This window comes from Plectropomus leopardus, chromosome 13 (genome assembly GCF_026936395.1).
Source record: "Plectropomus leopardus strain MGB_pleo_1.0 chromosome 13, ASM2693639v1, whole genome shotgun sequence".
In the NCBI taxonomy this organism is placed as follows: Eukaryota; Metazoa; Chordata; class Actinopteri; order Perciformes; family Serranidae; genus Plectropomus; species Plectropomus leopardus.
Window position 1 is genome coordinate 2,961,480 of NC_142188.1, and position 17,569 is coordinate 2,979,048.

The 17,569-nt window shown below is 37.6% G+C and overlaps 1 protein-coding gene and 1 long non-coding RNA gene across 2 annotated transcripts in view; one reads left to right on the top strand and one right to left on the bottom strand.

The window, feature by feature from the left end:
* On the bottom strand, positions 1-13,249 carry ppp1r1c (protein phosphatase 1, regulatory (inhibitor) subunit 1C). The gene is made up of 6 exons (XM_088086575.1): positions 13,039-13,249; positions 9,374-9,431; positions 7,768-7,805; positions 6,636-6,690; positions 2,664-2,864; positions 1-752 (listed from the first exon to the last, which is right to left on the bottom strand). The coding sequence occupies exons 1-6, from the start codon at positions 13,117-13,119 to the stop codon at positions 697-699; spliced, it is 489 nt and encodes a 162-aa protein (XP_087942701.1). The 5' UTR covers positions 13,120-13,249; the 3' UTR covers positions 1-696.
* LOC148187627 (uncharacterized) overlaps positions 9,364-17,569 on the top strand; it is a 10,347-nt gene continuing 2,141 nt past the window's right edge. The window contains exons 1-2 of the long non-coding RNA XR_015778425.1: positions 9,364-9,436; positions 14,440-14,526. This is a non-coding gene — a long non-coding RNA (uncharacterized LOC148187627). The remainder of the gene's footprint in view (positions 9,437-14,439; positions 14,527-17,569) is intronic.

Consider the following 17,569-nt stretch of genomic DNA (forward strand, 5'->3'; position numbering starts at 1 on the left):
TTTTAAATATTTTATAAACAATCAATTAACTGCTTTCTTTCATGTTTTGAATGCAAAATTTTAAAAAGTAAAAACCTACCTACCTGTTAATATAAAGGAAAAAAATATTTAATTCCTGTTTTTATACCATCATCGTCACTGTGGAGACGTCACACATACAATTGTGTTTTATCGACATTCAAAAACGTTGCTAAACCCGCCTGTAGACGCGTGTTTTCCAGCAGCACGTTGAGTCCCTCACAGGGTAAAAATGTTTACTTTGAGTTATGAGCTTGTTTTAAGCAAAAAAATGTTCTGTTGCATTGAAAAAAGTAAAGCTCCAAACATGAGGAAAATACTAAAAAACTAAAACAAGATTTAAAAGCATCTGCAAAGACTTTCCTTCATGTATAAGGAATACTCAGACATTGTTTCAATATATTACATCTTTATTCACAGCCATTTCTACACAAGCAAAACCTCACTGACGCCTACGGTAATTTAAATTTAGACCGATTCAGCAGATTGAACTAAAGTGTGTGTGTGTGTGTGTGTGTGTGTGTGTGTGTGTGTGTGTGTGTGTGTGTGTGTGTGTGTGTCAGTATTGGTGTGCAGCAGGACTGAAGCAGTGTGTTAGTGGGATCAGATGAACAGCAGTGAGTTACAGACGAGAAGTTGGTTACTGAGAGACAAAGAGATGAAAGTGGGCGAAGGTGGCTATCGGGAGACGGAGTCGGGACTGGGCGCTTCCTTTTTGTGGTCACATGACAGATCTGAGAAAGAGCGGGAGGGAGGAGAGGAGGAGGGGATGAAAAATGGAAAGATCGTGCAAAGCCACAAGAGAGAGAGGAGTTAGTGATTTACAGACCGTTAGTGTGGAAACGTTAACATATTAGGAACAGGCTCTGCACTGAATGTGAACGTCATTGTTTATTTGTATGTAATCAGATTTTAAAGCCACATTTTTAGCTTCCAGCGTGCAGAGGTTTCCCAAATGCACGCCAACATGTGCACAACCTTAAAGCTGCATTCATCAGTTTGTGGAATGCATTCGTGTGATGTCGGGGAGTTGTAGTTTCAGAGTCGAGAAAACGACTTCGTTGTGATCATGAGCTTTGAGGCCGTAAATCGTGAAAACATGGAGGCTGCAGAGAAGACGGGCTGCATTTTAACGCTAAGAGCATTTAAACAAGACGTGAACAGCTGTTTCCTGCTAATTTATATTTTATATATTATTTTAGATTTTATTTTATTTATTAAATATTGTGTTTTATATATTTGTATATAAGTTATATATTCTATTTTTTATATATTATAGATAATATATATTTTTTATATTTAATTTAGGTCAATCTGCATGGACAGCAGTTAACATTAGTACCATATTACACTCAACATGTGATAAAGTATTGATATTTAATGTGAATTAAGTTTCTGACCAAACTTTTGCCCGCCATGTTTATGCATTTATGACGTCAAGTCGGCAACTCGTGTTTTAAAATAACGTTATCAGTGTTCGTAAACTCGCCTGGCGGCTTTATAGTTCAAAGTTCGCTTGCTACGGTTAATAAATGCAGATACTAAAAGGAGCAACTACTAAGTAAATGACAGCTAATAGGAACAAAATAATAACATTGACAGCAAAACCTACAATTGTTGACACGTTTCCATGTTTTTCGTAATTTCTGCTGCACTGAAACGTCATTTAAACATCACAACCTGGCAACCCAGGGATCTAAATTTCCCAGTTTCCCACTCGTATTGACTACTTTAGAGGTTCATTCATGTGCCCCAAACTCATAAATATTATATTTACAAGGAGCGTGTGAAGGCAGCGAACCTGTTTATTCTGCAAACCTCAAATACTTTTCATTTGTATTATGTGATAGATGCCTTGATACTTAACATCTCAAATACCCACTTTTTGTGGTACCATCCCCACGTTTTTCTGTTAAAACAGCTGATTCCTCAGCACCAACTCTGGTGGAAAAACAGCGACGTGTCACCTAGAAAACATTCACCTTTGGTTGCCAAAAAACATCTAAACATCCCAAAAGAAAACCTAAAAATGCCTAAAAAGATGCTTAAAAAACAGGCAGGTCGCTAAAAAGCCATCAGAATAAGCGACGGGTAACAAAAAAATAAGCATGTTCGGGGCCTGAGAAGCTGTTTGTAAAACAACTGGTGACATATAATTAATAAAAAATGTAAGCCTGCTCAAAGTGCTAAAAACAACTCCTTTCACGTCACATGTGATTTGATATTAATATAAAAACACTGATTAATGCAGTTTTAAGGTTGTATATGAGAGCAAAATGAAAATCCAGTATGTCTCTGAGAGAAGTAATTTAAAAAAGTCTGACTGAGAAAAATTACTTGTTAATGCAAATATAGTTGAGCAAAATATTATGGTTGTGTCTGGTTATTAAATCAATATTAGTGTGTGTGTTTGAGGTGTGTGTAAGGCCAACAGTATACTCAACATAACTTTAAATGTTTGCACAATGTTTTGGGCTTACAGCCAAACTGAAGCTCGGTCTTTGGTGTCATTTGTCGCCGGCTTGTGAGACGAATATATAAATTCGCTCTAAATACACCACTGACAAAGAGTTTAACAGAAAGATTTATTTTCGAGAATACTGTCGGCCAAAGTGTGTAATTTCTCTGTCTTAAAACCAGTTTACCCCCTGAACTGCTGCTCTCTGCCACTCCTCTCTCCTGATTGGCTAACTGCAGACTCGCCTCGTTCCCATTGGCCTCCTCTGGCCCATTGTGATTGGCCCACTGAGAAGCGGCATAGAGCTGCGCTGTGATTGGGCTCAGCTGGTCGTCTGCGTCGCAGAGCCCCGCCCCCAGAAGGTGCTGCTCCGCCTCCAGCTGAAGCTCTGAGGAGAGAAGAGCACCTCTAGTGGAGCGACGCTTCGACTGCACTCAGGTAGACGCACGCAAAAACTGAAAAACTCAAATTCATTTGTAATTTAAAAATTATAACTGCAATTACATTTGAAACTGAATGAGAAAAATAGAAATATCCAACTAAAGATCAGCAAAATAGTTTAGCAGCTTTCCACTAAATAAATAAATAAAAAAAATGTAGGTGCTCAACTGTATATTTAGGGAAGAAAGTTGCTTATTTAGTATTCAAAAATCTTCTGTTAGAAGACTCCGATGTTCTCTGGAAAATATCCGTAGTTTTAAGCAAACCGTAAAACAAAGGCCACATCTCTATTTAAAGGCAATTGTGGTATTTTTCAGCCCTATTTTCCCATGTTTCTGTGTCTCAGTGACTAACGGAGACGACAACTTTTAACACTGGTCCAGTGTTGAGCGCAAGTGGTTGTTTTTGCCGCAGACAGGCTCAGAGTTTTGTACGCGGGTTTATTAAACACGGAAAAACCCGCTAAAAACAGACCAGCGCTGTGTACACGGCTCTGCAGCACACGAGTACGCCTCTCAGTGTGTGTGTTTTATTTTGGTGTGTCTTTATTGAAGCCATGCAAGTGTTAACACAAGAGCGCTGCAGCTCAATACTGGGCCAATTTAAAAAATGTTCCCAAAAGTCACGTAGACTCAAAAACATCTGTTAGAATTTTGCTCTTTTTGTATTTTCAATATGATAAGATGCAGCAGTATAATAAACAATGTTCTCGGGTTTTAGGATTCCTAAATGCTCGTGAAAGACGTCCGAATGCAGCACAAAAAAAACCGTTGTGGATCCAGGTTTCAGAGGGTTAGACTGATAAATACAACTTTTTTTTCTCCTCCTACTGTATGCAAGTGTTTGGTGCAAAGGCAGTTATTCACAAGGCTATTAGCTAACTGGCCTGCACACACACACACACACACACACACACACACACACACACACACACTCAGACGGGATCAATAATAGAAAAGCTTTTACTGTCTCCACTTCCCGGAACTGCGTGCTGCACTCAGTGTTGGAGCTCTGCACACACGCTGATCTGCACCCTGTTTTTCTTCCTATTTGTCGTCCTTTTCTTTCCCCTAAACACCTTCAGCTCGTTAAAAACGGACTTCTCCGTCTCACAAACACATTTCAAGCCAAAGACACGTTGTGGCGAATACGGAGGCCGCGCTGCGTCAGCTTGTCTAAACTGTTGTTGCAGCAGCGCTGCTTCCTCTCAGCCCTTATCACAGTTTTATAAATTATTCAGTTTCGGGCGATGATAACAAAATGACAACAACAACAAAATCTCTTCGAGATAAAAGCCGTCTGGTGCTTCAAAGAGAGGAAGCTCCTCAAAGATCAACTTATGTAATCGTCTGAACACCCAAAAGTCAACAAACAGCACGCACTTCTACTGCTGACAATGAAATCATGATAGCAACAAGTAAACATTAAATAATAGTAATATACTAATTCTTATACCAGAAAACCAACTGACGTAAGTGTTATTAGAGAGAGGCGTCTGTTGCACATGAGAACTGCTTTTATTCCACTTTTATAAGCTCAAATCAGCCGTATTGATGGAAGTAAGTCTGAGATATGCTCCCTCTCAGCAAGCTGCAATAAATCCATATTACTTATAGATCTATATCCATGACACCATGATATAAACCGAATCATCGTCACAACTGTTTATTTATAATAAATTAGAGGTAAAAAACCGCTGCGTCACGTACATATAATCAAACGTCGCTGAGCAAACTCTGCCTTCATTGATTAGTTTTAAATCGCCTAAAAAATCAGTCAGTTCAACCGCACGCTATATTTCACTTTGCTGTCAGACAGCTGTATCAAAAGCACAGAAAACCACTGAGAAAAAAGCTGTTTAAAGCTGCTGTTTAAAGAGGGGAAATATTTGCTGCGTCCACAGCGAGACATGGCTTAGCTTCTGTGCTGTGGGACTGTTCTTAATTTATCAGAATAAATAAATAAATATAAAATCTGACCTCACCTAAGCCAGAATTGAAAACACAAGTCCCTCCTCAGTGCTTACTTTTTTAATGCCTGACCCATTTTGCAGCCCCCCCCCCCCCATAAATAACAAACAGTCCCTATCTCGAGGGAGGCCGGCGCGATGACTCGGAGCACGCTCAGAGCGCCGACTCCACTTAAAGTGCGACTAAGGTTGTTACATGACAGAAGAGCTCGACTTCCAGCCGAATTATCTGGGTGTTTTTTGATTTTGCATGTTTACGTGTTTTTTAAAAGTCCAGTTTTAATTTGACTGTTTCTGACGTCGTGTAAACACACTGACTGACATTCACTCTGCTGCTGCTTTACAAAAGCAGCTTTTTAAAGCTGTGATAAAATCTCAGAAGTGGATCTATTCAAAACATGAGAAATAAAAGATAAAAGACATAAAATAATAAGCCTGTGAGCCGTATCAGGGCCTAATCCACACTGTGCCAGCTGAGCCGAAATATCTGATAAACACTAAAGACTGAAAGAAACTCAAGCGAAGGATGAAACCAGAAACAGCGACAGATAACGCAGAAAGACAAACAACGTGTAATAAAAGCAACAAACACAACGTCCATAAAAAAGCAAACACATCGAAGTGGTGAAACTGAGACGAGGAATCAGGAGATGTTGTGTACGCAGCTGCAGCTGCAGCTGCAGCACCACGTTACCGACCTTTACACACACGCAGTACTTCTGATTCATCGACCTGAACGGCACAAAACCGCAGAGACAGAACCGACAGAACAACCCTGCTGCACGTCTTTATCCTCACTTTTAAACACGTTGTTGATATTTAGCTCTTTGGAAAATGTTTTCTAACGTCATGCTGCTTGTTCCGGTCCCGCCTTAAATCAAACTGACCGCAGCTCATTTCTGAGGGACAAAAGCTGCGTCTGTTTGCTAATAACGCAGAATTAAGAGATCTTTAGCCTGAAAAACACGCAGTGACTTTTTAAGAGAAGACCAAGAAGATTATTTTTTGCAGGCTGCTGACTCAGTGCTGCTGTTTTTAGTTTTTATAATGCTTTTAACTATTTATTTTTTTGTAATTCTCTTTATATTGGTTTGTGTGAATGCACAAAAATAAAATTTGAACATGAAGACCTTTCAGCCATGTAAAAACATAAAATAAAATTAAATAAAGAGATAAATAAATACATTTAAAAAATAGAATTAATAAATAAATAGGTGGGACAAAAAAAGAGGGGTAGTTAAATAAATAAAAACAATTAAAAAAAGTGTAAGTTTAAAAAATGTAGAAAATAAGTAGAGAAGCAAATTAAAGAGATTCTGCAGACAAGCGTATTCAAACACATAAACACATAAACTCTCACAGACAAAGGGTGACTCACGGTTACACATCAGTGTGTTTCTGATAGTCGCTCGCTGTCTAAACCAATATAGTTTATATATAGTATATATATAGTTAATATACCAATATAGTCCGTCCATACTGGGTATTTGTATTTGATTTTTTGAAGTGATTTCTTTGTTGTTTCTGACTTTATGCTGCGAATATTCTCGTCTCTGCTCCCGCCTCATCACCGTTTTTCACATTTTAAAATGATGATTGCAGAGCGACCTGAGAAGCATCCTCAGTATAATCCTCTCCTCCGGGAAGATGTGTCTCCTCTGCTTTGCCTTGCAGGGAACTTGTTACACATTTTCAAACACATTTTGTAACATCACTGTAGACCGAAAAAGAAAAGTGTGCTTTGTTTACCTTTCATGGTGGGCGGGGCGTAGGTGCTCTGCTTCCTCTGAGACGAATCTGAAGCCTGCAGGACAGAAAAAAACGTGTTTTAATCTGGTTTAACACCATTTCTGTCTGGAAAAGTTTATAAAATGATGATTTAAATATATTCTAAACCAGCCGCTGTGCTCATGAATATAATGTAAAACATAACTCATTAAAATTAACGCTGGATCTGCAACATAATGCATAAATCAAAACAAATATCCAGCAGGAGACGGATAATAAACCGCGCTGTCCTTCCTGATCTCATTACAGCGAACAACATCGACTTTTCAGTCGAGCCGTCATTTATCTGGCAGATTGTCTGCCGCCGTTTGCTGTGACCTTTTTATGTCAGAAACTCTCAAGAAATGTGCGAGAAACCGAGACAGTACTGAAGGATTTTTCTTATTTTGTCGTCTTTTATCTTTGTTTTCATAACTTTTAGAATTAGACTGAAATCTGCACGTGGCAAAGACGAATCCATCTAACATTTAAAGTTAAAATTCAAACGTCAGAAAGGAGATAAGTCCACATTATTTACCACATTTCGGTTTAGTTTATTTTTAGAAGCTGCATAAAAGCCAACTACATATAAACGTCTGAGGTTTTGTCTTTATATGTAACTTTAACCCTTTAAAACCTGGATCAGTAACAGTTTTGATGCCTTTCACAAGCATTTAAATCTCTGAAATGTGAAGAAACGTTGGTTTGATTTCTCTCAAAAACATGAGGAAAAAGGCAATCAGTAACAAATGTCCCTCAAAATGCAAGAAATTAGGAAAAGGCAAAAAATTATGACGAGAGAAAGAATTATTATAATATAACTATAGTTATAATTAATGCATATTTAAAATTATGTTACAGAAAAAAGAATTAATAATAATAGTTATTATTATTATTTCATTTTTTCACATTTTTTTAAAAAAAAGAACGTCTATGCTTTTTTCAGGAAATTTTTTTGTAACTTTTTTTTGTAAATTTCTTGCTCATTTTTGGGTCATTTCTGGTGAAGTTGCACATTGCCAATTGTCTTAGGTTTCAAAGGATCTTTTTTTTTTTTTAGATTCGTTTTTCCTGTTTCCCCTCTTCTGTACATATGAACAGCATTCAAACCAACCTGTGACTCTCCGCTGGCGTTGTGTTGATCTCCAGCATCTGCGGAGAGAAGAGACGGCAGCTTTCAGCTCTTATTGATTTGACAGAAGCTCACTTTTACTGTTTTTAACCCGAGAGCTCGGGATCTGCCGGTGTCCGTGGGTCTGGTGTTCAGTCCTATAATTGGTTAAACCTCACTGGCAGGTTTGGTTTTTTGGTTTTAATAGTTTCTTTTGTCCTTCCTGTTGAGAAATCGTGGTTAGCTGCCGAGTTTTGTCGTATTACATACAATTAAAGCATATTACCAAAAGCCAAAGTTGGACAGCTGTCAACCAAAAGACGGGCGATATTCTGCTTTTTTGTCAAAAAATCCCACAGAAAGAGAAAAACAAACCTGTTTTAGATCTAGTCTGTCTCTCGATATTTTACAACTTCCTCAGCCTCTTTATGGCACTCAGCCCCAAACCGCCGGTTTCCAACGAACACGTAAATCTTCACAGATGTACAGGTCGCTTTTTAAACACGAGTACTAAACCTCAAACAGCTGGGTATCGAAGTTTGAGCAAATATTTTACAAACAGCAGTAAATATTGCATTTGTCAGGGACTTTTTTTAGCTGCGGATTAATCCACATTTGATGCTCTATAGTGAGCATTTGGAGCAACAGGACGATTTGTGTGGGATTTATTCAAAATAAACTACACTGTGTTTGTTCATGTAATGACGACACAAATTCCCAAATTTCCAAACTCCTCTCCAGCTTGATTTGGATCTCAGCTGTGAGCTGGAAGAAGATTTTTGGGCTGTGCGGTTAATGAAACAAAATCAGGGGATGTATCTTAAAAAGCAGATAACCAGAGGTGTTTAAAGTGGGATTCTTTCAGAGAGCATCAGGATTTATTGACAAAACCTAACTTTGTTTTGCCCTCAGAGAGGATTTGTTTGAAGGTTACGAGAGCGTGGCCACGTCTTGTTTTTGCAGCTGCCAGCTGGCTTCCTGTCACTGATGTATTGCTGGAAAAATAATAAGAATGAACTGAAATCTTTGAAATTTAATGCGCAGATCAACATTTGGGCAAAGCATCACCGTCAAGGCTTCAGCTATTTAATTAACTCGTTTTATTCCGAATTAATATTGCAAATCCTGAAGATGTCCATGTTTGTATGTTTCCAGTCTTTCAGCTGAGTTTGATAAAATATTTTTGTTCTGTGATTTCTTGGGAACAACAAAAAATGTCTGCTTGGAAAAAAAACCGAAAAAAACACCTCATGCACCTCGAGAGCTTCCTCCGACTATATTGGAACCAGCCCGACTGAGCTGAGCTCACAAAATGGAATCAGGCCGATTATTCAATCAGTCAGTTCCTGAGTAGAGGGATTTATAGGAGCTGAGAGCCGACACACACACACACACACACACACACACACACACACACACTCACACACACACACACACACACACACACACACACACACACACTTTAGGCATCCATCAGTCCGGTCTGAACACTGAGATCACTTACCAAAAGCTGCAGCACAAATCTAATAAAGTTTCCATTATAGCTGCTGCTTCTCAGCTCTCTCTCCTCCTCCTCCTCCTCCTCCTCCTCCCCTCCCCCCTCTCTCACCTGTGCCAGGTTGTCTGTAGATCTGCAGCGTGGCAGGAGTTGGTCTTCTGCGTCGGATCTGAGGTAAACACACAAAAACACACACGTATTTTCCTTGTTGCTCCTTTAACACACAGATTGACATCAGTTTTCATGTGCTGCGTTCAGACACCTTTTACAAGCATTTATGCCTCTGAAACCGGAGAAAATTGGTTTAATTTCTCCAAAAACATGGGAAAAATGTAATGAGCAACTTGGCAAAATTTTTTTTAAAAAAGGTGACCTGAAAATATTATTAGATATTAGATATAAAAAGGTCCAAAAAACTATATTAATAATTCGTATAATTAGATATTAGATTATTTGTTTCTAACTTTTTTAAAGTCATTTTTTGTGGGGGTTTTTTTTTTAACTTTTCAAAAACTTTTTCCAGGAAAGTTTCCTGTAACTTCCTTTATACTATTTTCTTGCAAATTTCGGGCCATTTCTTGTTGAGTTTGGTTTCTTTCATACTTGGGGAAAAAGGTAATATACAACGGTTGCCTCACAAATTGCGAGAAATTAGGAAAATTGAAAAGGAAATGACTTTTTTTTTTTCAAATGAGAAAGATAAAATTATTAAAAATGTATGTAAGTGTTTTTGACTAGAAAACTGTAACTATATGTTTAATATTATGTTACAGAGTTCATTTCCTTGTTTTTATTTATTTATTTTTTGTAGCTTTTTTTAATGCAAATTTTCAGGTCATTGTCTTGTAAGTTTTAATCTTAAATTTCCTACTAATTTTGAGTAATTTCTTGCTGGTAAAGTTGCTGGTTGCCTTACATGTTTTTGAAACAAATAAAGTCATTTTTTCAGCTTTCAAAGGGTTAAATATCTGAATAAGACTTCCCTGAGTGAGATTAATTGTTGGTTCAACACTTCTTTTTGTGTTAATGATCTTGTTGCAGTCTGTTCTCATCATCTTCATGTTTTTAATTTGTTTCTTAATCTATCAGCCACTTGGCGACTGTCCCAAAAATTCGGCTTTAAAAACAATAATGAGTTAATCAGAAACACCAGCCGGAGCCGACTGTTCCAGTTTAAACACACTCCTGCATGTTTGTGGAAGTTTAATTGAGATTATCTCATTAACTGCATGAAATCTTCAGCTTTGGTTTATTATCCTGAATGCCTCTTAAAAATATAACTATCCACTTAAAGTTTTAGAGCCGAATTAACTTTACAAGCTCAACTTTCCCACGAACAGACTGCTCTCGTGCTGTTCATACGTGAACCTCGGAAAAATAAAATTCAGAATTCATATATAACCCACGTAATCGGGAAATGTGCTTAAGGGAGTAAAGACGGAAGTATAAAGAGGGAAAGTCTGCTTTAGGAGGAAACAAACAGCACAGGACTTTCACTCAGGAGACCCGAGTTTGTGTCCCGTGTCAAACCAGATCAGCTTTTAGATTTTTTAGCATCACATCCATGATTTAATTTAATTTGTTTTAATTTAATTTAATTTAATTTAATTTTTATTTCTAATTTTAAGTGGAAAGTGAAAGTGGGACAACTTACTTTTATTATGTATTTATTTATTTTGTTGTTGTTTTTTTTAAACATGGGAAGAATGCATGAACATTGGAAATTGCAAAGAAATTTGTAAAAAGTACAAGAACATTACCTGACAATTTGCAAAAAAAAAAGAAGAAAAAAACACATTCAAACAAAAATCAAACATATGAAAAAAAAGATTTAAAAATTCTCAAAAAATTAATAATTCTGTAAAATAATTTTAAATATAACTTTGATCATAAGAAATATATTTCTTTGAAAAAAATGACTTTATAATCTGCTAAATTCTTGCAATTTGCAGGACATTTCTTGCGGAGTTGCTCATTGCCCTTTTTTTCTCCATATTTTTCAAAGAAATCAGGTACTTTAAAGTGCACTTTTAAACCATCAATCTTTTAATAAAACTGAAAAACGTGTTGATTTTCTTCCACTCGGCTCTCAGACGAAGAAACACTGTCGCGCTGCAGCCGTGTGAATGTCCATCCATCCTTCGTTTACAAGATGTTATCTCATAAAACCCTCTCTTAAATTTATGTAAATGCTGACGGTTTCCAACGCAGGGGCTCCGCAGACACTCACAGAGGGGCCCTAATCTGTCACTGTTCATTACCAGCTTCCGTAGAAAAGATCAACTTCCTGTTTCCAACCAGCAAACAGCTCATAAAGACGTCGGGGAGGAAAAGTCCTCGCAGGACGCCGCTGCAGCTCCCTGATGTCATGTTTCACGTTCTCAAAGACCTGCTTCTGTTTCTCTTTACTGCAGGTGATGATTAGACTCACTTAAAGGAAAATTACACTTCGGACATTTGAGTATTTTATACATTTCAAGCGTGAAATTGAACTTTCTGTCGCTCTCTTGTACTTAAGAAAGACCCTGTGTTTCCCAGAATGCCTTGCAGCAACCCTCCAACCCCCGACTCAAAGCAAACAGGCGTGAACTTTGTGCACTCAGCTGCAGATCACCCATGACAGGAGTAAATTTAACTCAAGTTATGGCTTGAGTTAAATTTGTGCTATTAACCCTTTAAAACCCGGATGGACATCTGTGTTCTTGTGCTGCGTTCAGATGACGTTCACATGCTGGTTAACCCTCTGAAAGCTGAGAGGATTGGTTTGATTTATTTTGAAAACATGGGGGAAGGGGAATGACCAACTGAGCAAGAAATGTCCCACATGCCCCCCCCCCCCACAAAAAGGGGTAAAAATAATCTGAAAACTATATTTATAACTATAAGAATTTTCCATTTGAAATTATTATTTTTTTATTTTTTTTGCTAATTTTTGGGCCATGTCTTCTTAAATTGCCCAGATTGGTGCTATTTCGTTTAAAAACACGGAAAAAAGTTAATGAGCAACTTCATGAAAAATGTTTGAAAATTGTAAACTTTAGATTTAGACAAATATTAAGAAGAAAAAAATATGGAAAATGTGTATGAAAAAAAAGCTAGAGAAAATTGTATTTATTGCTAATTATCAAAATTATAAATTTAATATGTTAAAGAATTATTATTTTTAGGGCCTTTTTACACATCTTTTACTTTCTTTTCATTTCTTTTATTGTACAGATTTTCAGGTAATTTTCTTGTATTCTTTTTTTAACATTTCTTGCTAATTTGTGGGTGATTTCTTTTATTGCTCATTGCCTTCTTCCCGTGTTTTTTGAATGAAATCAAGCCAATTTGCTTTTCAAAGCATAAAAATGCATTTTTTAAAATGATATATGATTAATTTTTTTTCTAAAACACTGAAACTTAAAAGGTATTTTAGACGGGGTTTTCTTTTTTTTTAATTCTCCATACCATCTGCTCACACAGATATAACTCCTTTAAACCTTTTACCAAAAAACTCACGTGTATCTCATGCATTAGTCGCTCAAATATGACAGACCCATTAAGCGCACACACACACACACACACACACACACACACACACACACACAAACACACAAACAGCAGATTTCATAAGAGTGACTTGTGCACACATGCTGCTCTGCACCCACACACAGAAAATTCCAGACAAGACTTACAAGATAACTCATAGAAGCCCCATTCAGCCCCCACATGCATGCACCCACAGTGTCACACACACACACACACACTCTCACATATATTCAGGTTTCACTCACATGTTCGGCGGCCTGAGGGTCCAGCTGTCCCTGCAGCGGAGGCACAGCAAACTGGATCTTCTTCGGACTGCTGGGCTCCATTATTACTGACTGAGAGATCGAAAGAAAGACGGACAGAAAGAGAGAGAGTGTGTGTGTGTGTGTTTGTGTGTTTGTGTGTATGTGTGTGTGTCAAGGAGGGAGGGAGCAGAGAGAGAGGGAGTGGTCTCCTCTCGGCCGATGGGGTCCATTATCACTAATTGACAGACTTAGAGAGAGAGAGGGAGAAAGAATAGAAGCCGAGTCATTGCAGCATTTCCCAAAACATGATGCAGAGTGAAGTCCTTTAAAAATGTCAGAAATGCGTCTTTAAAATTTTGTCATGTTATTCTGCATCATAACAACCAAAAAAAGCACTAATATCACACTGTGAAAGTGCAGCTAAAAGTCATGCATTCAAATTCTCATGTAAATATTGTCAGTGTGTCAAAACAAAAAGTACCCGGTCTGTGTATAATCCGTGTATCATTCGATCAGTTAATATTCAATTCTGACTGGCAAACTAAAAAACAAAAAAATGAGTGAGAATTTTGTTTTTTTTGTTTTTTTTGTTTTTCTGTAGAAACCAAATAGTCTTGTGTGTCTCATTAAAGGACAGTTGTGTGTTTTTGAAGTGGGGCTCCCGGTTTGCAGAAACACACGGGGCGCGCACCCCACAGGGTTGGTATCAAAACGTGTTTTAGCCACTTTTAAAAAAGGCCAACCAAAAAATCAATATCAATATCTAAGTGGACGCTGTATTTAGAGTATTTTCGCTGCTTTATCGCGTCCTCACACAGTTTTTTCCTTTGGCACTACATTTTTCATCCGCCGCCGGTCAGCTGTTTGGGTCAGAAAGTAGCAGCTGTCACGTGATCCAACTCGCTCTCATTCTCCGCCTGTCTGGGGCACCAAAATGTCTAGAGCCGGCTCTGGTTGAGGCCACCTTAAAAATGCCAAACTAAAAATACAGCACAGTACAGCTTTCAGACGCCTTTCACAAGTATTTAAGCCTTGCAAGTTTGTTTTTTTCTTCCAAAAACACAGTAAAAGAGAAGTGAAAAGACAAACCAAACAAAGCTCTAGAAAGGACTGTTCGTATTTTCACTTCTGCCTCCAGAAAAAGCTGTTTTTTTTATTTGAAACTGCTTTATTTAGTGTTGTTACTGGTTTGATCACTGAGTTCATTTGCAGAGAGTTCAGCTCCCTGTAATAAAACAAACAGCTAAAAAAAGTCCTGATTGTTGGATCTCAAGTTATCGGAGACAAAAAGGTGTGCAGAGACCCGCAGGTGCTGGGCTGACAGCGCTGCTCCAGCATGCCAGTTCATATCAGAGAAAACCTGTTTTGTAATGTGAAACCTTTTTTTCTGTGCATTTACAGGTTTAAATCGCCTGGTTCATTTGTTTTTGGAGAGGAGGAGACCTCAATAACTCAACTCCTGGCAAAAATGTGAAAACCCTAAATAAGGTGAGCACACATAAAGTTATCGGAGAGAAAAGGTGAGAATATATTGAAACGCTGAGTGAGCAGCCCACTGGCAAAGTACCAAACAGCATAGAAGAAACACTGATTTATAATGTAAAATTGCTTTATTCAGCATTTTTACCTTTTTTAATAACGCTGTCGTTTTGTTTATGAGAGGAAGAGACGTCTGCGGACAATTCGGCTGTCACTAAAAACCTCCTGAACAATAAACACTGAAGAATTTCTAACCGGGAGAAGTTTTAGCTGGTGACAGTCAGCAATCCTCGCTGTTAGACGCCACTAAATCCCCACAAATCTGACATATTTCAAGATTTAATCTTTTTTTTTTTACATATAGCAGAGCACCCAGCAGCTCAGCTGGTGAAGCAGCCACCATGTACAGATTATGTCCTCACCGCAGCAGCCGCAGGTTCGATTCCTGCCTCGGCCCTTTGCTGCATGTAATCCCCTCTCTCTCCCCCTTTTACACTTAAACTGTCCTATCAAACACAGGCAGAAAAAGCCCCCAAAAAATATTATCTGAAAATAAAAAAGGAATATCAATATAGTTTTGTTAAAGACTGATAAGTATTTAACCCCCAAAATAAAACCGAATAAAGCAGAAATAAGTTTGTCTTCTCGAGGACATAAAGTCTTAAATGTCTTTTCAGCTTTTCTTTAAACACAGGTGTGTTTCTAAAGCAGCAGTTTGAATCATTAAATCCCCCAAAATCTTACACACTTCTTCTTTAAGCATGAGTAAATGTACTTAATAATTTCATTACACTGCTGCAAAAATGATGTATAATATCTGATTTCTAAAGTCAAAAACTGCTTAAATTTACAGCCTTTAGAAGCCGCATTCAATGTTTGTACTTTTAGTTCAGGTGTAAACTGAATATCTTCATCATGGTTTCCATTGTTAAAATGTAGCTCTTGTTTCGTGTGTCCTGTAAGGACAAGTTTTATTTCCCGACATGAACGTCTAAATACCGTTTCAAAGCTTTAAATTCCGTATTAAACAGTTCAATAAATGTACTGAATCTATAAATACTGAAACCGTCTATAAAACGCGCAGCACATGTGCATTTTTACATCAACATAAACTCCCTCTAGATTAATAAAACCCCTAAATTCCTCCAATAATGACAGAGGACATGATGTCAGTGTTCCTAACGGCAGCTGCCGCCCAGAGCTGACGTATATTTAACATTATTTACAAACCGTTTTTCAAAGTTTACCGTAAGATCTGAGCCGCTCAGGAGCCACGTGGTCAAAATAAAAACGTAAATACTGACGTGAAAATCCAAGCGCACCGGTCAATAAATTGAGATCAAAGATAAACTGTGTTTAATAATCTACGAGCACCAATTAACTGTAAACTGTGAGGTGAAAATGTTTTAAGACGGCTGCAAAACCGAGTTCATGAGGCCGATGAAACTTTCAACGGAGCGGCGCAGGAAACCTGGAAAACTGAGGTAGCATTTTAGCACTCCCCGTTCCCTCGCCCCGAAGTTTACAGGTTTTTTGAGTCAGTTTTTAGTTAGTTTCCGGAAATAAAGTCTGCGATTAACACGAGACTTTTATGCTTTGTTCTATAATATAAAATAAATAAGTAAATACCCCAGCTTGACACATGAATAAATAAATAAATGCAAATTTTGGAGTTCAGGAAGTCTGTGGATCATGTTAAACTGTGGCTTCACATCCTTTTTCTATAAAACTCGACCTCATCCTTCGAGATGCAGAGACGCCCAGATATTAAAGGAACCGAGTCTCAGGTCCACCAGAATAAAAAGGGCACACGACACATTATTCAGGATACTGAAGTAAACCGCTGTGTGCAGCACACAGGACTTTATATTAGTCTGTCTTACTTTTTTTTTACAATTTTTTTTACAAAATTATAAATTATACTGTTAATATCTGACGTTAAACCATTTAAAGTCCTCACCAAGAAAAAAAGCTATGCATTTTTTTTGTTGCATTTTTTTATGTCCCTGTGGCTATTAGAACAAAAAATCTCCCTCTGTTTATTTTTTATTTTTTAACATAGCCGATAGCTTTTGCATCTCCCAAACTGCTGAGATGGAAATCTGTGACCATAGAACAGGTAATATTACCAGTACTAATTTTATTTCTACACGTTTAATTTGACAGTCCTTTGAAAACATCTCAGAAAACTATCTTATTTATTTATTTATTTATTATCTCTATTGTTTGATAAAACATAGTTTTAGACAAAAAAAATCATAGGTGCAAAATTGTTTCACCATATATATATATGGATAGCATTAAATGATTTAACAACAATAAGTTATTAGAGGTTCATTTATACATATATATTATTTATTTATTATTTCTAAAGTAGCCCCTCATGCTATAATTTTTGCTAAAAATGAAAATAATTTTCCTCTGGGTTTCAAATTTCAAACATTAAATGTTTGAAAGATTATTTTTAAGAGGCCGTAAAAAAAGAGTTTTTAAGACTTCGGTTACTGTCTGTTTTTCAGCACGTATCGTTAAAGACACCTGAGAAATTTATCAGGTGAAAAATCGATTTTCCAGTTGACGATGGCAGTAAAACAGAATTTAGAGGAAAACAGAAAAACTATTTTTCTCTCTCACTCTGTTTCTGCCATGTCCATGTACATTTTCTAACTCAGAAACCAGCAGCTGTTGCCACTGATGACATCAGTGTGTGTGTGTGTGTGTGTGTGTGTGCGTGTGCGTGCGCGCGTGTGTGTGTGCGTGCGCGCGTGTGTGTGTGCGTGCGTGCGTGCGTGTGTGTGTGTTGGCAGTCGTAGTGGAAACACTTTGTCTCAGTGGAGACATCTGGAGAGACTTAGAGGCTACTGTAGGTGGAACAAACCAAACACACACACACACACACACACACCCCATACAAAGAGCCTCTTTGTTGTTTTTTCCCGTCGTTGGAAACTGTCCATCTCTGTGAAGGTGAGACACAAAACTCTGTTGTCACCTGCTTTGTCCGCTCGTATCGTTGTTTCTGTTGGATGCATGAGTAAAGTTTTTGTCTTAA

Coding starts and splice junctions, on each gene's coding strand:
- ppp1r1c (XM_088086575.1), bottom strand. CDS start 13,119: ATGGAGCCCAGCAGTCCGAAGAAGATCCAGTTTGCTGTGCCTCCGCTG. Junction 2,865..6,635: donor CGCCCCGCCCACCATGAAAG/GTAAACAAAGCA, acceptor TTCTCTCCTCAG/AGCTTCAGCTGGAGGCGGAG. Junction 753..2,663: donor AGAGAGCAGCAGTTCAGGGG/GTAAACTGGTTT, acceptor GCTCTTTCTCAG/ATCTGTCATGTGACCACAAA.